Genomic DNA, 20,900 nt, shown 5'->3' with positions numbered 1-20,900 from the left:
TCCGGCTGGGTAAAGATATACTTCAAACTCTTGTGATCCGTGTACACCTCCGTACGAGTACCAAAGAGATAGTGACGCCAAATCTTCAATGCATGAACCACTGCAGCTAACTCAAGATCATGAGTAGGGTAGTTCTTCTCATGCGGACGTAACTGACGAGATGCAAAGGCAACCACTTTCCCATCTTGCATCAGAACACAACCTACCCAAACTTAGATGCATCGCCATACACTTGGAAACCCTTCTTTGGATCAGGCAAAATCAAAATGGGTGCTGATATTAAGCGATTTTTCAACTCTTGAAAACTCTGCTCACATTCTTCTGACCACTTGTACTTCACATCTTTCTAAAGCAGTCGTGTCATGGGCTTAGCAATCTTGGAAAAATTCTCTATAAACCTCCGTTAATAGCCTGCAAGACCCAGGAAACTACGAATCTCTGAAACTGTCTTCGATTGTTTCCAGTTGGTTACAGATTCCACATTACTAGGATCAACGGCAACTCCTCCGGCTGAGATGACGTGTCCAAGGAACTTTACTTCAGACAACCAAAATTCACATTTGCTAAACTTGGCATACAATTGATGCTCTCGTAGCTTCTCTAGTGCAAGGCGAAGATGTTCTTCATGCTCCTCTTTGGTTCGGGAGTAGATAAGAATGTCATCAATAAAGACCACCACGAACTTGTCCAGGTATTCCATAAACACCTTATTCATCAAGTTCATGAAGAAAGCGGGGGCATTGGTAAGTCCAAAAGACATAACAGTGCATTCAAACAACCCATATCGAGTGGTAAAAGCCGTCTTAGGTATATCTTCCTCTTTGATCCTCAACTGGTGATACCGTGATCGAAGATCAATCTTGGAGAAAACGGTGGCACCTTTAAGCTGATCAAACAAATCATCAATCCTAGGCAGCGGGTATTTATTCTTGATAGTCACCTCATTTAGTGCACGATAGTCTACACACATCCTCTGGGTATGGTCTTTCTTTTCCACAAAGATAACTGGAGCTCCCCATGGAGACGAACTTGGTCTAATGTATCCTTTCTGAAGCAAATCATCTACTTGCCTCTTGACCTCTGCTAATTCATTGGCTGCCATTCTATAAGGTCTCTTATGGATCGGAGTTGTTCCTGGTACCAGATCTATTCTGAATTCTATATCTCTCTTAGGTGGCATGCCAGGTAAATCATCCGGGAACACATCCGGGTAGTCCCGTACTATGGGAATCTCTTCCAAAGTTATTTGATTCAGACTTGACCTTAAAGGCTCGGAAGGCAATGCATGAACAGTTACAACTTGCCCGTCATTGTTGGTGAGAGTTACTTTTCTATTGGCATAGTCTATCACACCTTTATATCTGGTTAACCAGTCCATCCCTAGGATGACATCAAGGTCTTTGGATTCTAATAGAATAAGGTTGGCCAGAAATGGTACACCTTGAATCTCTATACTGACGTTGTGATGAGAGTGCCTGGTTACTCGGGGTACTAACCATCAAAGGACGTCTAAGATCTTCTATCTCCATCCCATGATTTCCCGCAAAACTCAAAGATAAAAAGGAATGTGTAGCACCAGAATCGAAAAGCACTGTTGCAGGAACTGAGTTAACAGGGAACGTACCCAAAATCACATCTGGAGCACCTTGGGCTTCTGCAGTAGCAACATGATTGACACGAGCCTTTGTCGCTGGTGCGGTGGAGTTGTTCTAGGCAGGGACAACCTTCATGCGGCGGGGCTTCGGACACTTGTCAGAATAATGACCTGGCTCCCCACAGTTAAAGCACACTCCTAGCTTGTTACCTTGCTCCCTCTTGGCAGGCTGGTGCTGGGTTGGAGTTGCAACAGGGCGTGGAGCTTGGTTGCGGTTGTTGTTGCTAGTATTGTTGTTGAAGAACTGACGCTGCGGACGAACAACAGACGAAGATCCTCCCTGCGACACTGCCTGAGGTCCCATAGCAAGACGCGGCCTCTAACTATTCCCCTGTTGAGCTTTGAAGTGAGCAATCCTGCGTTTCTTCTGCTCCATACGGTTGTACTTATCCTCCTAGCGAATGGCCTTATCCACCAACTTCTGGAAAATCATGATAATCCCCAGTCATTAATGGGTAAGAGAGCTCATCATTCAGTCCTTCCAAGAACTTCTCTTGACGCTCTTCATCGGTGCACACATCTTCCGAAGCATAGCGAGCCAGACGATTGAATTCATGCAAGTATTCGGTGACAGAGCGAGATCCCTGAGTGAGTGCCCTGAATTCCTTCTTCTTGAGAGACACCACTCCCGATGGTATGTGCGTCTTCCGGAAAGCAGCAGTGAACTCAAGCCAAGTGATTGGTTCCACGGTAGTCCTATTTAGACGGAAATGATCCCACCACTCAGAGGTAGGGCCATGAAGCTGATGTGACGCGAAGGAGACTTTTTCTTGATCGGTGCACTGAAGCAGGTCCAACTTCTTTTCTATGGCATGCAGCCAATCACCAGCCTCAACTGGATTGGTAGTGCTAGAAAAAGTGGGCGGCCTCACACGAAGAAATTCTGCTAACTTGTTCTGGGGAGGTGCATGGTTGTTTCCCTGGTTCTGTTGGTTCTGGAGTTGCTGCATCATCATATTCATAACCTGTGCCTGTTGAGCCAGGACTTGGGCAAGCGTGGGATTCTCTCCATTATTGTTGTTGGTGGTGTTGTTGTTGTTGGGGCCATTCCCATTGCTGCGAGTAAACACCATCTGGCATAGACAGGAGCACAAGAAGAGAAACAGGGGAAAAACTACTTAGGACAGGAAATTAATTTTTTACAATCTTGACTTTTATTGATCTTAACTGAGTTTCATTATTACATATGTCTGAAGACTCTCACACCACAAAACTCACCAACTTCCTAACACTCGAAAGCAAACAAACGCATGCACTTACATCCCACCAATGATGTAAACCACACGCAAGACCCACACACACAACCAAACTTAAACAAGCAAACTAACACAACGATCTAAGGCAATGACTTAACAAGACATCTAGGTCTTCCGGGCATCGGAGTTGATTGAAGGCTCGTTTGGCTCGTCCCCATCATCTCGAGTAGCTCCCCACTCGACCTTTGAATGGGTGCGCTTCGATTCTTCTCCATCATCATCACTTACGTTGACGATCGGAGGATCCGCTGGGGCTGAGGCGGCTTCTTTTTCCACCACACGAACCTTTGGCGCCAACTGGTAGCGAGGGACAAATAGAGCTCTCTTCCTTGCGGTAAGACGAACCCTAGCTTTTTGTGGTGGTGCTTCTCCCTTCAATGCGGCTAGTTCCTTCTCCAAACGATCCACCTTGTCTTCCAGCTTGCAAATCTTACCACGATTCCGGCCTTCGCGATCTTGAGCTGCTAACATAATCTCAGCGCAGGTCTCATCCATGGCCCACAGCATCTCAACCAAATGCCTGGTGGTAGCATCATTCTCAATCCCTGCAGGTTCAAGGTAGCTGCCACGGTCACTTCCCTGGGGTTGGCGAGGATGATAGCGATACTCAGTGTCGGCCAACTGATCATTGTAGCTTTCGCGGAGCTCTCCTATGGTGATCCTTGCCACCTCCTGACAAGCATGAATGTAGCTTCCCCCTCCAGCCTCGAACATCACCGATGGGATATCTTCACGATTACTGTTCAAGGTGACTTTGACATGGCACTTCTCTTCATCATGATCATGAGGAATCTGGGCATACAAAGGGGCAGTCCCGAATCCTATGGCAAAGGACAACGTACGCAACTCCTGGACAAATCCCTCAGTACCGAACAAGTACTCAGGCTTGAAGCGCGGCATCTAAAGACAAGTGAAAGGAGGGAGTTAAGACATTTATCCAATTAATAGCACAAGTTTTTGGATTAATTGAATAAAGTTAGAAAATCAAAGTGAAGGGTAAATTAATAAAGTAAACCAATCTTGCAAGATAAGTTGAAACAGTTGAAAACAGGATAACAAATTTTGCACTTTTGAGTAACAGGTTTCAAATAGAATGAAATAAAAGAGAGTTATAAAATCAACATGCTAAGTTATGTTGCAACATGATTAAATAAAATTATGTTATAAAACTTTTACTGGTAAATGGGCCATTAGTACAGTAATAGATGTACAGTACTAACAACACAGGAATAATAAATAAATTTTGAATGAGAACAATTAAAGGGACTATAAACTGCATGTGCTATTAGCTTGATTTAATTAAAAGAGAAAGAGAGGAGAACAGTTCTACTTTTTTAATATTTTTAGAGGGCTTCTATAGGTAACCATTTGGCATAACCTAGGGTCAAGGAGGCTCTGATACCAACTTGTCACTCCCGGAATTTCTATCCAAAATTCCAAACGCTTACATGTGTGTAAATCCTCGTCCAGAAATCAGCCGAGGCACATAATAACAAACTGATAATAGAGTACAATTATTATTCTAATTAATAAGCGAATATAATGTCATTACAGAGGTAGATAGTTCCTCTCAAAATAAGATAAACGGCGCAGACGACTCCATTCCACAAGCAGCTCAACCAGGGCTACGCCTAATCCTCCACACCATCAACATCACTGTAGAACTCCTCCTCTGATGAATGATTGCAAGGTGAGTATATGGCATACTCAGCAAGCCACGCAGCAAATATGCAAGTGCAAGGGATAGCAAAGGATGGCATAATATAGTCTCATTTGCATAAATAGCATTTAAGAAATATTTCAGAATTTAATAAAACAATAGAGTATTTAATTAAACAATATTAATCCAACGCTATACAACATACCCTGTTGCATAGGCCCAACCACTCTGAACAACCAATCGCGGCTGCACAGTTCTATCTCCAAACCAGGAATATACCATTCCAAACCAGGAGCTAAACAAGTTATTACCTATTACAGCATCATTTTTTATGGTGAGAGGTGTGAAACTAATCACGAAAGACATTGTTAGACCCGCCCATAACCGCGGGCACGGCTATTCGAATAGTTTTACTCTGGCCAGAGGTGTACCACTATACCCACAAGACACAACCTCAACATCATGTCAACCATGCGTCGCGATACTTAACAAGTACCCGAATAGAGATTGTGATAATACCCTCTGCATAACACAATTCAAAGCAGTGCACCGTTCCCGGATCATAATCACCCCCTTGTAAACAAGGCATGGACTCCCCAGCGACCCCCGTGGGCTTATCTCCGCCACTTCACAGTCTGGTGCTCCGCAATGAACCATACTATACAAAAAGTAAAGCCGTTGCCCACGCTGGCTTGTGGTTGGCACGATTAATGTTTCACAACCGAAACTCGTGAGCTGGTCCTTAATTGTCATGAGCACGACCATCAAAACCATGTGCTCACAACCCACCATTATCAGATTTTAGTTGGCACATTAATTAATTAACCAATCACGATTAACCATCGTGAACTATCATTAAGCCATCATTAAATAATAGGGAATCATAAGTATCCCATTTATATGAGCTAGTGTCTCTAAGCAAGGCTAAGCATCCGATTCACTTTAGCTAAAACCATATAATGTTTTAGCTAATCCAATTGTTAACCAAGTGACAAAGAATAGGTAATCAATAACAAAATGGCTATAACAAGGCAATAGGTTATTTCCACCCAATGACATTCAAAAATAAATACAATAGTTGAATAGAAATAATAGCTTTAGACGGGATCAACATGCTCAAAGGGTCTTTTGGGATCTGTGTGACTTGCCTTGCTGGCCTTGGAACTCTTCAAAATCTTCTCCTGCAAACTCGGACTCTCCGGGAACGTCGGAATCTAAGCAGAAAAGAACAAAATCACCAAAACAGCACATAAACACTCATGAACAGTACATGTGGGTATTTTTAACATGTAGATATCAATTTTAGAAAAATTTAAAGACTTGAACCAACTAAATCCGAGCTAAGATGAATTTTTAAAGATTAAATTGGTTTAAACCATTTATATATATTTTAATTGAATTATGACGCGATAAAGAATTATTTTTGAAAAGGAAAAGAGATTTATTGCGTCAGCGGGCTCGGGTTTACGGTGGACCAGGTGCACGGGACGGTCTAAGGAAACGAACGGCCGAGATCGAATCGGTCTACCGCGGTCTATGGCTGACGTCGGCGATGACGTCACCACCGGTGGCGGCTCGGCCACGCACGCTCGCCGGCGAACGACGGCGCGATGGCGCAAACGGAAGGCATCTACGTGAAGCGGGCGACGCGACGAACCTTACCGAGGCACGGACGGCGGCGGATGGCAACCGGACGGCGACACCGACGAGTTTGAATTGGCGGTGACGATCGGGTCGACGACGATGGCGGTGCTCCGGCGATCTTTGGCGGAAACGGAGGGGTGGACGAGGACGGCGACGACCTGGCGAACCCGACGGTGGCCTTCCCGAGCGATGACGATGACTGGAGCGGCGGCGGCGCACGGTTGGACTTGCGGCGGCGATGGCGGCGCACGACTTGACACGGCTAGAGCACTACGAGTGGCGGCGAGCTACGGCGAGGGTGGCGGCGGAGAGAGGAAGTCTCGAGGGTCCTTATAAAGGGCTAGAGGACGGCGATTGAGGCCCACGGCGACCGGCGACGGCGATGGAAGGTTTAGGGTTCGGGAGGAAAAAGGAATCTGAATCGAGCTCGAATCCCACGATTTCCAAACGAATTTAGATGACGATTCCGAAAGAGAAAAGATATAGGGTATCCCGGGGATCATTTCCCCTCTATTGATTCGATCGGATCGGAAAAGGAGCGGTCGAATTTGGAAGGGCGGTAGCGGCGGCTTGCGCGCATTAGGGCGCGGCTGCGGCGGGAGGAATACGACTGCCCTGACAGGTGGGCCCCACCTGTCAGCGGGAGAGAGAGAGAGGAGCGAGCGGTGGCTCGGCTTGGCGGACTGGGCCGGGCGCGATTGGGCCGGGGAGAGAAAGAGAGGGGGTTTTGGGCCGACTTTCGGCCCAAAGCCAAAAGAGGACTTTTAAAACCTTTTTCAATTTAAATTATTCATGAAATGCAATTCCATTTATTAAAAATACTTCCTTGCCTTAAATAAATCTCAGAAAAATCTAGGAACTATAGAATCAAATGAAGTATTTAATAAAATTTTATCTAGCCCACTTTTATATTGGAATTTATTATTTAAAATTAGATCTTTTCTTCTAGACTTTTAAAATCATTTCTAATAATTCCAATTAAGCAACAATTTATACATTTGGGGATTTTTAGGGTGTGACAAAACCTATGGGAGTTCTTACTGCTGACCAGTAGAAAGCATTCAATGAGGCCACTACTCTCTTTGTGGGATGCATTCTTAGCGTTCTTGGCGATCGTCTGGTCGAGCTGTATATGCATATGACCGACGTTAAGGAGCTATGGGATGCACTGAATACCAAATTTGGTGCTACTGATGCTAGCAATGATATGTACGTCACGGAGCAGTTTCATGACTACAAGATGGTTGACAACTCTTTTGTAGTTGAGCAGGCCCATGAAATACAGACCATGGTGTTGACGCGAAAAACACACACTGGCCTGGGAGATCTGCTTAGCTCCAGCGTAGGTCCAAAGGTTGATGAGATACGGGCATACCAGTCAGTTTGACCCTGCAACTGACAAGATATACAAATAGCAGATCAATGAGCCGATCGGCTGACAAGCCGATAGATTAATTCCAGCCGATGCCGATACCGGCCGATAGCGATAGGGTTTCGAGCTATCGGCTATGTGTTGATGTGGAGTCTCACACTTGATGTAAATAATGACATATAGAAAATCGGCTGATGATGATGTAATAAATTAACAATATAATCGAGTAGAAACCAATCGGCTAATAATGATATGATAGAACAAGTATTGATCCGAAGGTTAAAGCATACATCGGCTGGAGGTCCGATGTCATTAAATTCAGAAGATTAGATAAACAGTAAAATCTTTGTTGCTATCGGCTAAATCCAATAGGTATGCAATCCTTGTAAGCCGATGCAACGTCCAGATAACTCATCAGCTGAAACCCCGATGAAACCCTTATTGGCAATCAAGAAGCAGGCTAGAGATTATGGTTCTAAGCACGACTTAGTAGATCAAACTTAGCTGATGCAGCACTAAGTATGAAAAGAATCATAATATCTAGATAATCAAGTCGTTGACTGAGTTTTTAGGGTGGTAGATGTCTAAGCTAATCTAATCTAGCAACATGATTTAGCCGATACCGGTAGAAATCCTAAAATGAGAAGCAGCCGATAGAGCTAAATTGATAAGCTAAGACTAGATTAACAGATACATATGATAAATAGGTAGGCAAATATATCATGCAAACCAGAGCAATCCAAGAGGTCGAATGTACTGATGCAGCCCTGAACGACGCTGACATAGACGATACAATTGCCTAGGCTGGTAGAACGTAGGACTTACTCCTTCGCTGGAGATCGAACCGAATCGATGCAGCCCCGCGTCACGTGCCAAATTCCGCCGGTTGATAAGTAACAACCTCGGTAAAGAGGGTGTTGATGCGCCGAGAGTAGTTGTATTGATCGAGAGATATTTTACAATGACCCCGGGTGTATATATTTATACCCATAGGGAGATATTAGTCCTTGTAGGACAAGAAAGAAACTTTCCTAAAGATAAAAAGAAAACATAAAGTCCTTATAGGACACTGAACACACTTTCCTAAAGATAAAAGGAAACTAACAAACTATTCCTAATTAATAGATAAGTTGCCATGCCACATCCTCCTTTAACTCGGACACTACTAGATAAGCTTCCTTTAATAGATTAATTTCCTTAACAGAATATAGCAGGAATCCGACTATTGGCGATGTGATAATTCTCTTAGGGGCCTACCAAAATTTGTCGTTAACACATGGCTAAGGAACTCGAACTCCTTAAGTGTGTCTTACCCGAAAAATTTGTGGCCGGGTGCATTATTGTGAAACTACCTCTATCTTGGAGAGGTTTCGGTACTGCACTCAAACACAAGAGATAGGAATACTCCGTTGAGAGGTTGATAGAGTCTCTTGATGTTGAGGAGAAAGCTCGGGAAAAAGATGCCGCGTCTAAAGGCAATGGTGGGCAGTCTAGTGCCAATGTTGTGCACAAGGCCGAAAACAAGAGCAAAGGGAAATACAAAGCCCAGCAGACCACCAACTTCAAGAAGAAGAAGAACAATAACAATCCTAACCAGGATGAGAGGACTTGCTTTGTGTGTGGCCTACCTGGTCATTTGGCCAAGAAGTGCCCACAACACAAGGGGATGAAGGCACTTGCAGGGCAGACTTCTTAGTCTGCAAATGTGACCATTAGCAACAATGGAGATGTAAGCGGGTATGGTAATTTACCTACTGTTTTTTCAGTTAATCAGTCTACTAACTAGTGGGTTGATACTGGGGCCATTGTACATGTTTGTGCTGGCATCTCATTGTTTTCTTCTTATCAGGTCGCACAAGATTCCACCGTCTTAATTGGGAATGGGTCACATACTTCTGTTCATAGTGTTGGCACGGTAGATCTGAAGTTTACTTCGGGAAAGATCGTGCAGCTGAAGAACGTGCAACATGACCCTACTATCGACAGGAATCTTGTTAGTGGCTCCCGTCTAACTAGAGACGGATTTAAGTTGGTTTTTGAGTCTAATAAAGTAGTCGTGTCTAAACATGGATATTTTATTGGTAAAGGTTATGAGTGCGGAGGCCTGTTCCACATTTCCCTTTCTGATTTCTACCATAAGTTTGTGTCACATCCTGATTTTCGTTTCAGGATTTATAAATTATTTAATAAATTATTATTAGAATTTATATTAAATGTTCATTAATTTACAAGTGAAGTTAAATGTGGGAAATAAAATTTCCTAAATATAAAGCATGGATGGATTTAATTTTTATTAAATTCTCCATGGTTAATTATACTCTCTGGAATTTTCTCAGATTTTTCGGAGCTCAACTCTTAATTTTAATCATACAAAGAACATTTCAGTAATTACCCACATATTAAATTAATCATTAAATGGTCTGATTATAATCTTGTTAAGTACTTTGAGTGTCCAAGTATTTTCAGGATTTTACTTGAAATTACTTGAGCATTGGAAGTATTTTTAACAATTCAAAGATCATTTCAGTGATTAATTTAATTGGAAAAGTTATTAAAATTCCTCTTTTCCTTTTCGGGCCGAAACAGGAAAAGTCCTCTCTCTTTCTTGGCCCAATCTCCTCTCAGCCTGCAGCCCTCTCCCTCCCTCTGTCGAAGTCTGCTTTGTGTCCCTCTATCAATCGGGCCAAGAAGTAGAAGCCCAGCAACAAAGTTTAATTTGCCTCCCTGGGCACTGTTCATCTTCAACCTCTGGCAGCCGAACTGAGACCGAGTTGGCTCGGTTTTTCTCCTCCAAATCCAACCTTTTCTCTTGTGTTTTCCTAAAATTAGTTGAGGGGAAATCATCTCCACCTTATCCTCTCCCTTTCCCCTAAAGTGTCGGAGATTAATTTTGCCTGGATAAACCAAATCGAATTCGTTTTTGAGTTTATCTCTCCAAACTAACCCTCGGATTTTCCGGCTCAAATCCTCTCGTTTGGAGTCCGATCTCTCTAGTCCAAGCCTATATAATGCATCCCCTCGACATCCTCTTCCGTTTGCCCCAAGTCCCAAGCAGAGCCGTCGCCCGTAGAGTTGCCGCCGCGTTGTTTTAGCCGCCGTCGGGTGCGCACGGAGGAGAGGAATCCCGTCCACCCCTTCGCAGCCGCCGAACACCATCGGAGCGCCGTCGCCGTCGGGGACCCGAGCCAAGCCGCCGTCGAACCTCATCGCTGGCCGTCGTTCGTCGTCGTCCGTCGTTGTTCTTTGCACCGGTGAGTTCGCGTCGTCGTCCTCTACGCGTAGGTGTTCTCGGATAGCCCAACCGAGCTCTCTTTTGCCGGTGGTCGCGTGGAAGCCGTGCCATGGCCGGCGATGATGTCATTAATCCTTTTTTCTTAGTTTTCTCTATTAGTTGAAAATCGATTAAACTTCGGAAATTCATAACTAAATCGTCGTAACTCGGATTTGAGTGGTTCAAGTTGCTAAATTTTTCTAAAATCAAGATCTACATGTTAAAAATATCAACATGTACTGTTTATGCTTGTTTTGGTACTGTTTATTTGGTTTTTATTAGTCTTTTTCTTTGTTTTGCGTGTTAGCTTGTCGTTTCCGTCGTTGCGAAGGTTCGTGCGTGCGTTAGAAGTGGTCAAGAAGATTAATTGAAGACCGATTATTGCAAGGCAAGTCACACAGATCCTAAACACAATCCTTTGAGCATGTTGATCCTATATTTAAATTCTGTATTTATTTCAACTGTGCATTTATTTTCGAATGTCACCGGGTGGTGTGAACCTATTCCTTTGTTATGGCCAATTTGCATTGAATGCCCTATTCCTTGATACCTTAGGTAATAAATTGATTAGCTTGAACCTTATGTATTGGTTTGGTCAGCTAAATGTTATATATATAATTGCTTGGCCATGCTTAGAAACATTAGCTCACTAATGGGATGAATCATATATACTACATTATTATTTATGGTTATATTTAATGGTAGCTCACGATGGTTAATCATGTTATGATAATTAATTGGTAATTAAATATGATTAATGGTGGGTTGTGAGCACTTGGTTTTGAAGGTCGTGCTCATGGCAATTAAGGACCGGTTCGCGAGCTACTGTTGTGAGACATTAACCGTGCCAACCACAAGCCAGCGTGGGCAATGGCTTTACCTTTTGTATAGCATGATTCATTGCGGGGTGCCAGACTGAGAAGCGGCGAGAAGTCCGTGGGGGTCGCTGGGGAGTCCATGCCTCTGGTTATATTTATAGAGGGGGCGATTATAATCCAGGAATGGTGCACTATGGTGAGTTGTGTTGTGCGAAGGGTATTGTCACGATTTCCCCCTTTGCAGTGCCGTGGTGGTACTTCGGGGCATGGCAACATGTGTGGAATCGTGTCTTGTGGGTACAGTGGTACATCTCTGGCCAGAGTAAAACTATTCGAATAGCCGTGCCCGCGGTCATGGGCGGGTTGAGCAATGTTTTTCGTGATTAGTCCCACACTATTCATTAATGATAATAATGTGATAATAAATTTGACTCCTGGTTTGGAATGGTAAATTCCTGGTTTGGAGGTTTGATCTGTACGACTGGGGTTGGTTGTTCAGAATTGGTTGGGCCTGAGCAGCATGGGTGTGCTGTTCAGTGTTGATTAAAATTTCTGATTAATTACTCTACTATTTCACTACTCTTAAATCTTTACTAAATGCTGCTTTTGCAAATGAGACTATATTATGCCATCCTTTAGTATCCTTGTGCACTTGCATATTTGCTGTGTGGCTTGTTGAGTATGTCATATGCTCATTCTGGCAATAATCAATCAACCTCAGTTGAAGAGAAAGGATCCGGAAAGAGCAGACGTTTGGCTTATACCCCAGTTGAGCTGCCTGTGGGAGTGGAGCTGAAGTCATCGCTAGACCGTTATTCCGCTGCTGTTTTCTTTTCTTTTGTAAGTATCTAAGGCGTTATTATTATGATGGATTTGTATATTAAATTGTCAGTTTGTGTACCTCGGCTGATTCCTGGACGAGGATTTTATGCACAAATAAGTTCGGAAATTACTAGTGAATTTCCGAGCGTGACAGTTTGTGAATCATATTTGTGGCAGTGTGGATGATGAGGCTAATGTTTGGCACTCATGCTTAATGGAGAGCTGGATGAGGAGATCTATATGGACATTAAGACAGCTTTTCTTAATAGAGAGCTGAATGAGGAGATCTATATGGATCAACATCAAATGGACATTAAGACAGCTTTTCTTAATGGAGAGCTGGATGAGGAGATCTATATGGATCAACCTGATGGGTTTGTAGTTAAAGGTTAAGAAGGCAAGGTGTGCAAATTGTTGAAGTCTTTGTATAGTCTAAAACAAGCTCCTAAGCAAGAGCATGAGAAATTTGATAGAACATTGACATCTGCAAGCTTCGCAGTCAATGAGGCAGATAAATGTGTGTACTGTTAGGGGTGGGCATTAAAACCGATAATCGAAGACCGAACCCGAAAAAACCGAACCCAAACCCAAAAAGACCGAACTCTCGGGCATCGGTCATTTGTTCGGGTGTGACATCTGAAAGACCGAACAAACTTCGAAAGATTTGGTCATCGTGCAATACTACTCGAAGAAACCGAGGACCGAAGAAACCAAATCAATACCAATCACTAAGCAGACAACGTGACCATCCCATGGACCAAAACAGCCCAACAACAAGGTGAGGCCCAAATCCACGTCAATGACCCAATCCCCATGACCCCACCATTCCATTGACCGAAGCACTCCTAGCCATAGTTAGGCCACGCGCCGCCGGCGCGCCACTTATCTCATCACATCGCATGTCCCCTTCCTTCCGCGCCGCTGTCTTCTGCAGTGCTGCCGCATGCTGCTGCTCGCCGGCATTGCCGCAGTGTCACATACAATCGTGTGGTCACGTGGAAGCCATAAGGAGGCCACAGGCTGTTGGCTTGCTGATCCTGCAGCACAGCCGCATGCCGGCCGCTGCGCCATCGCGTGCCGTCTGCGTCACGTGGCTGATTTCTGCCGCGTCGTCGCCTTCCGTCCCGCCAACACTTGTCACCATGCTAGTGGATATCCGTCCCATGTGACTGAGATGGAGCCATGGAGGTTTTCAGGAGCAAGAAGACAAGAAGATTGAAGAGGACGCACGTTCTGGTTCGGACACCTCGGTTTAGACCGAAGACTGAACCGAATTTTCGGTTAACCGAAGTAGCGGTTAGTAATTTTTGCTTAACAACTTCGGTTTCCTGTTTCCAAAGACCGAATTTTTAAAAGACCGAACTAACCGGATCGAAATTTCGGTCTAGACCAAATGCCCACCCCTATGTACGGTCGCCATGGTGGCGGTAAGGGAGTTATTTTGCTCTTGTTTGTTGATAGCATACTGATATTTGGGACAAACCTTGAGGTGATGAATGAGGTTAAATTATTCTTGTCTCAAAATTTCGATATGAAGGATCTGGGAGTACCTGATGTTATTCTAAATATTAAGCTAATTAGAGGTGAGAATGAGATTACACTCTTGCAGTCCCATTATGTGGACAAGATCTTGAATCGCTTTGGCTACATTGATAGCAAGCCTTCTCCAAAGCCTTATGATCCTAGCTTGTCGCTTCGCAAGAATAAGAGAATTGCTAGGAATCAATTGGAATACTCCCAAATCATTGGCTCGCTTATGTACCTGGCTAGTGCAACTAGGCTTGACATCTCCTTTGCTGTCAGAAAGTTGAGCCGGTTTACCTCTAACCCGGGAGATGATCACTGGCATGCGCTAGAGCGAGTAATGCACTATCTGAAAGGTACTATGGAATTGGGGCTTTACTATACTGGGTATCATGCGGTACTGGATAGATATAGTGATTCTAATTGGATCTCTGATGTGTATGAGATCAAAGCCACTAGTGGATATGTCTTCACACTAGGTGGTGATGTTGTTTCGTGGAGGTCTTGCAAACAGACCATTTTGACGAGTTCAACCATGGAAGCAGAGCTAACGGTACTGGATACTGCTACTGTTGAGGCATAATGGCTGCGTGATCTATTAATGGATCTGCCTATTGTAGAAAAACCAGTGCTAGCTATTCTTATGAACTGTGAAAATCAAACGGTAATTGCCAAAGTAAACAGTTCTAAGGATAACATGAAATCGTCTAGACATGTGAAAAGACGATTGAAGTCTGTTAGGAAATTGAGAAACTCCGGGGTTATAACATTGGATTATATCCAAACAGCTAGAAACCTGGCAGATCCCTTCACGAAGGGGCTATCACGTAATGTGATAGACAATGCATCGAAGGAGATGGGTTTAAGACCCATGTGAGTTATACTATGGTAGTAAACCAGTCTATGTGATCGAAGATCCTGTGAATTAGAACCTAGGAAGAACAAGCCATTAGTTAACTGGAGGAGAGTACCAATCTATACCCTCTCTAAGTGAAGATGCATGTACTCTCGTGAGCTGCAAGGCAGGTTGGCTATGCCTTAATGAGTTATGTTGGCTTTAATTAGCGAAGATGTTGTCCCGCAGAGCATTCCTGAAAGAACTCACCTTTGTGAGCTTGACTGTTGGTCACAGTCTATGGAGATTTGGGGTGAATCTTCTAGGAAGCTTACTAAAAGACCAAGGAGTATGACTTACATGCTCCACCTGAGGGATAGTCTACAGACGATCTAGTCCTAGATAAGACTCTGAGTGAAACTTGCTTGCACAAGTGTCACGCCCGGAATTTCTATCCAAAATTCCAAATGCTTACATGTGTGTGAACCCTCGTCCAGGAATCAGCCGAGGCACACAATAACAAATTAATAATAGAGTACAATTATTACTCTAATTAATAAACGAATAAAATGTCATTACAGAGGTAGATAGTTCCTCTCAATCAATAAAGATCTAAGCAGCGGAAAAATAAGATAAACGGCGCAGACGACTCCACTCCACAAGCAGCTTGACCAGGGCTACACCTAATCCTCCACACCATCAGCATCACTGTAGAACTCCTCCTCTGATGAATGATTGCAAGGTGAGTATATGACATACTCAGCAAGCCACGCAGCAAATATGCAAGTGCACAGGATAACAAAGGATGGCATAGTAGGGTTTCATTTGCATAAACAGCATTTAATAAACATTTCAGAATTTAATAAAATAGTTAAGTAGTAATTTAAACAATATTAATCCAACGCTATACAACATACCCTGTTGCATAGGCCCAACCATTCTGTACAACCAATCCTGGCTGCACAGTTCTATCTCCAAACCAGGAATATACCATTCCAAACCAGGAGCTAATCAAATTATTACCAGTTATAGCATCTTTTATTATGGTGAGAAGTGTGAGACTAATCACGAAAGACATTGTTAGACCCGTCCATAACCGTGGGCACGGCTATTCGAATAGTTTTACTCTGGCCAGAGGTGTACCACTGTACCCACAAGACACAGCTCCACAACATGTCACCATGTGCCTCAATACCACCACGGTACCTCGGAAAGGAGCTGTGACAGTACCCCACGCACAACACAATCCACCACAGCGCACCTTTCTTGGATCATAATCACCCCCTTATAAACAAGGCATGGACTCCCCAGCGACCCCCGTGGGCTTATCTCTGCCACTTCTCAGTCTGGTGCTCCGCAATGAACCATGCTATACAAAAGGTAAAGTCGTTGCCCACGCTGGCTTGTGGTTGGCACGGTTAATGTTTCACAACCGAAACTCGTGAACCGGTCCTTAATTGTCATGAGCACGACTCTCAAAACCATGTGCTCACAACCCACCATTATCAAGTTTTAGTTGGCAATTCAATTAATTAACCAATCATAATTAACCATCATGAGCTATCATTAAATATCCATCATTAAGTAATAGTGAAACATTAGTTATCCCAATTGTGTGCTAATGTTTCTAAGCATGGCTAAGCAATCATATCTAATATCTAGCTGAACCAATATATAAAGCTCAACTAGTCAAGTTATAATAACCCAAGGTATCAAGGAATAAAGTAATCAAGAACAAAAGGACTATAACAAACAATAGGTTAATTCCACCCAATGACATTCGAAAATAAATGCAATAGTTGAATAGAAACAATAGCTTTAAACGGGATCAACATGTTCAAAGGGTTGTTTGGGATCTGTGTGACTTGCCTTGCTGCCCTTGGAACTCTTCAAATTCTTCTCCTGCGAAAACGAACTCTCCGGAAACGTCGGAATCTAAACAGAAAAGAGCAAAAACACCAAAACAGCACATAAACAAGCATGAACAATACATGTGGATATTTTTAACATGTAGATCTCAATTTTAGAAAAAATTAGAGACTTGAACCAACTAAATCCGAGCTAAGATGAATTAGTTATGAATTTTTAGAGATTAAATCGGATTAAAACACTTATATGGGTTTTAATTGAATTATGACGCAATAATGAATTATTTTTGAAAAGGAAAAAGGGGTTTATTGCATCAGCGGCTAGGGTTTGCGGTGGACCGGGTGCACGGCGGCGGCTCACGGAAACGAACGGCCGAGATCGATCCTAACCAAAACGAACGGCCGAGATCGACCGGTCCACGGCCGGACCACGACGGATGGCAACGATGACGTCAGCGGTGACGTCACCACCGGCGGCGGCTCGGGCGCACAAGCTCGCCGGCGAAAGATGGCGCGACGACGCGAACGGAGGGCACCAGCACGTAGAGAACGACGCGGCGAACTCATCGGTGACCAAAACGGCGGCGGAAGATCAACGGACGGCGACGGCGTCGAGGAAGAAGCGGCGGCAACCTTCGGCTTGACGACGACGGCGGTGCTCCGGCGGTCTACAGCAACGATGGAGGGGCGGACGAGGACGGCAACGCGACGGCGACCACGACGGCGGCCTTCCCGAGCGACGGCGACGACTGGAGCGACGGCGGCGCACGGCTGGAGCGGCGGCGACGACGGCGGCGCGAGGCTACACGGTGCTAGGGTTCTACCGGCGACGAGAGACGAAGGCGAGGGTGGCGGCAGGTAACGGCGGGCTTGGGGGTCCTTTTATAGGGGCAAGGAGGCGGCGGCAAAGGCCCACAGCAACCGGCGACGGCGAAGGAAGGTGTAGGGTTCGGGGAGATAGACGAATCCGATTCGAGATCGAATCCACGGATTTCCAAACGATTTTAGCCGACGATTCCAAAAGAGAAAAGGTAGAGGAGATCCCGAAGATCATTTCCCCTCTATTGATTTCACCGGAAAAGGAAAGAGGCGGCCGAATTTGGAAAGAGACGACGGCGGCGCGGCGCTAGGGTTCGGGCGGCGGCCGGCCGGAGGTAGACGACAGGCCTGACAGGTGGGCCCCACTTGTCAGCGGCAGCGAGCGCGCGCGGGCGGCTCGGCTTGACTGGGCCGGCTTGGGCCGAGGAGGAGAGAGAGAGGGTTTTGGGCCGACTTTCGGCCCAAAGCCAAAAGAAGACTTTTAAAAAACCTTTTTCAATTTAAATTATTCATGAAATGCAATTCCATTTATTAAAAATACTTCCTTAGCTCAAATAAATCCCAGAAAAATCTAGGAATTATAGAATTAAGCAAAGTATTTAATGAAATTTTATCTGGCCCCATTTTATATTGGAATTTATTAATTAAAACTAGATCTTCTCTTCTAGGCTTTTAAAATAAATTCTAATAATTCCAATTAAACAACAATTTATATATTTAGGATTTTTAGGGTGTGACAGTAGATCTCCCAGCCCACGTGTTTTCTGTCAACACGCTTTTGGCACGCCCAGTGGGACCTGTAAGAAGTCAGACGTCAGTTCTTCCTCATGGCCGAGAAACAACCACCACCACCATCTAGCCCAGGTTCTGTTAAAGGCAAGGCATTGAAGTTGGGATTGACTGACATCATTGAAGAAAACGTTATGCCGATCGATCCAGAGAAATTCACGCCTGAGCAGAAGGAAGAGTTTGAAGCAACGTTGCAGCAAGCACGGGATCAGTTTCTGAACTCATTCATGCAGACCCGCAAAGGGACACTTGTTCAGAAGTATAAAATAAAAGTGGTTGCTGATAGTCCTAGGACCGGTTCTTCTAAAGATGGAGAAGTGAAACAAGCTCCAGGCGGCTCGGCTCAGCCGAGTACCAAAGGTGCTACCAACGGCTCTCTAGGCGATCAAGGTGACAATTCTCAAGGAGTTCATGGCGTTCAAGGTGATGGTGCTCAGGGGCCACAAGGAGGAAATCTTAATCAGAATAGCGAAGTAGCGCAGGACTTTTTCAATAACTTCCAAGATCGGGTTGATTACGCCGTGCATCATGCTTTGATCAATCAGTCCAGGGTATTAGTCAATACCTTGTCAAACATGATGAAGACAATAGCCGATAGTTCAATAGCTAAGCATCAGGCCGCATGCCCAGTTTATTTGCAAGGAGGTGTCTTCCCAAATTATCGATCTTTGATCACCGATGTTCAGCCATCTATTCAAGCAGTTCCCTCCGTTGCACCCACAACTCAGCCGACGGCGCCAGTGTCAACTCCTCTGCCTGCTACACTAGCTATGACGCCAGGACAGCCGGTGAACCCTCAGTTGTTAATGAGGCAACAGCCACAGCATGGCGGGCAAGCTGCGAATCGGCTGACCCAAGATCAAGTTGCTGCCATGTTTCTGCCACCTCCACCTATTGTTGATCCAGTGCAGCAGCAGCCGATTCAGCAGACACCACCAATCCAGCCGGTTGTGCAACCAATCCAACAACAGGTCGTACAACCAGCTCAGCAAACACCACCAAGCCAGCAGCCTCTGCAACCAATTCAGCAAACACCACCAAGGCAGCAGCCTCTGCAGCCGATCCAACAGACTCCATTAAGGCAACAAATCGTTCAGCCGATTTAGCACCAGGGGTCAATGAACGCATCGGCTGGGTTCGCAGCACCTGGTAGTTAGCCCATACAACAATTTGTGAACCAAGTCGTCCCAGAACATTTGGTTCACCATGTACAGCCAGACGGCACAGTAATGCCTCAGGTTGTTCCTGAGCACTTGGTGCGCAACATCCAACCGAACCTTCATAATTACTAAGGGGGTAACTTGAGTTATCAATATCAGCCTCCTTCCCCGCAAGCCCAATATCAGCTAGGGGGATTGGCTCAACCCCAGTTCGCATCTCAGCCTCCTTCCCCGCAAGCCCAATATCAGCCAGGGGGATTGGCTCAACCCCAGTTCGCATCTCAGTATGGTCAGTTTGAGCCCATGCAACAACAGCCACAAGGGGCAGCTCAGCAACGACCGTGGGCCGATGTGATTGTTGATGTAATGAGAGAACAGTTTGGGCTTAAACCAAAAGAGACTGGAAGCTTGTATCGGCAGCCTTACCCTGAGTAGTTTGAGAGAGTTCCTCTTCCCAACCGGTTTAAAGTTCCAGATTTCTCCAAGTTTTCAGGACAAGAGGGCGTGTCGACTTATGAGCACATTAGTCGATTCCTTGCTCAGTGTGGTGAAGCATCGGCTGTAGACGCTCTGAAAGTTAGGTTATTCCGGTTATCTCTGTCTGGATCAGCTTTTACTTGGTTTTCCTCTTTGCCATATGGGTCGATCAATAGTTGGGCCGATTTGGAGAAGCAATTCCATAGCTATTTCTACAGTGGGGTTCATGAGATGAAGTTGTCCCACTTGACAGTGATTAAGCAGCGGCATGATGAACCCGTGCACGAGTATATTCAGAGGTTCAGGGAGATGAGGAACAAATGCTTTAGTTTGAGTTTAAATGATGCTCAGTTAGCCGATTTAGCCTTCCAGGGTATGATTGCTCCAATCAGGGAGAAATTCTCGTCTGAAGACTTTGATAGCTTATCATACAGAAGGTAACCTTGCATGAGCATAGGTCGGCGGAAGTCAGGAAAAGCTCTAAGAAGGTTAATCATGTTTGTCCGTATATGTATGGGTCGGATGATGGGGAAGACGATTCTGAAATAGCTGCAGCCAAATGGGTGAGGAGTAAAAAGGTCATACCATGCCAATGGGTAAAAATTCCTAAAAAAGAGAAGTATGACTTTGATATTACCAAAGCTGACAAGATCTTTGATCTACTACTCCGAGAGAAGCAAATTCAGCTTCCTGCTGGTCATACAATCCCATCGGCTGAGGAATTGGGCAAAAAGAGGTATTGCAAATGGCATAATTCTGGATCTCATTCTACTAATGATTGCAAGGTTTTTAGACAGCAAATCCAGGTTGCCACTGAAGGGGGAAAGATTAGGTTCGATGATTCCAAAAAGCCAATGAAAGTCGATGGTAATCCTTTTCCTGTTAATATGGTGCATACAGCTGGCCAAACAGCCGATAGGATCCGTGCAAA

At 44.7% G+C, this 20,900-nt stretch overlaps 1 protein-coding gene and 1 long non-coding RNA gene across 2 annotated transcripts; both read left to right on the top strand.

The window, feature by feature from the left end:
* Nucleotides 1-10,316: 10,316 nt before the first annotated feature.
* On the top strand, nt 10,317-12,942 carry LOC136351492 (uncharacterized). The gene is made up of 3 exons (XR_010734697.1): nt 10,317-10,837; nt 11,165-12,515; nt 12,675-12,942. It is a non-coding gene; the product is annotated as an uncharacterized lncRNA (long non-coding RNA).
* A 948-nt stretch (nt 12,943-13,890) lies between these two features.
* Nucleotides 13,891-14,604, top strand: LOC136351539 (secreted RxLR effector protein 161-like). The gene has a single exon (XM_066303719.1). It carries the CDS (start codon nt 13,891-13,893, stop codon nt 14,602-14,604), a length of 714 nt encoding a protein of 237 aa, XP_066159816.1.
* The last annotated feature ends 6,296 nt before the right edge of the window (nt 14,605-20,900 follow it).

The sequence above is a fragment of the Oryza sativa genome, chromosome 8, assembly GCF_034140825.1.
Source record: "Oryza sativa Japonica Group chromosome 8, ASM3414082v1".
Lineage (NCBI taxonomy): Eukaryota > Viridiplantae > Streptophyta > Magnoliopsida > Poales > Poaceae > Oryza > Oryza sativa.
This window is presented reverse-complemented; position numbering and strand designations above follow the sequence as displayed.

What these genes read in the sequence shown, in the direction of transcription:
- LOC136351539 (XM_066303719.1), top strand. Translation starts at nt 13,891, where the DNA reads ATGCCCACCCCTATGTACGGTCGCCATGGTGGCGGTAAGGGAGTTATT.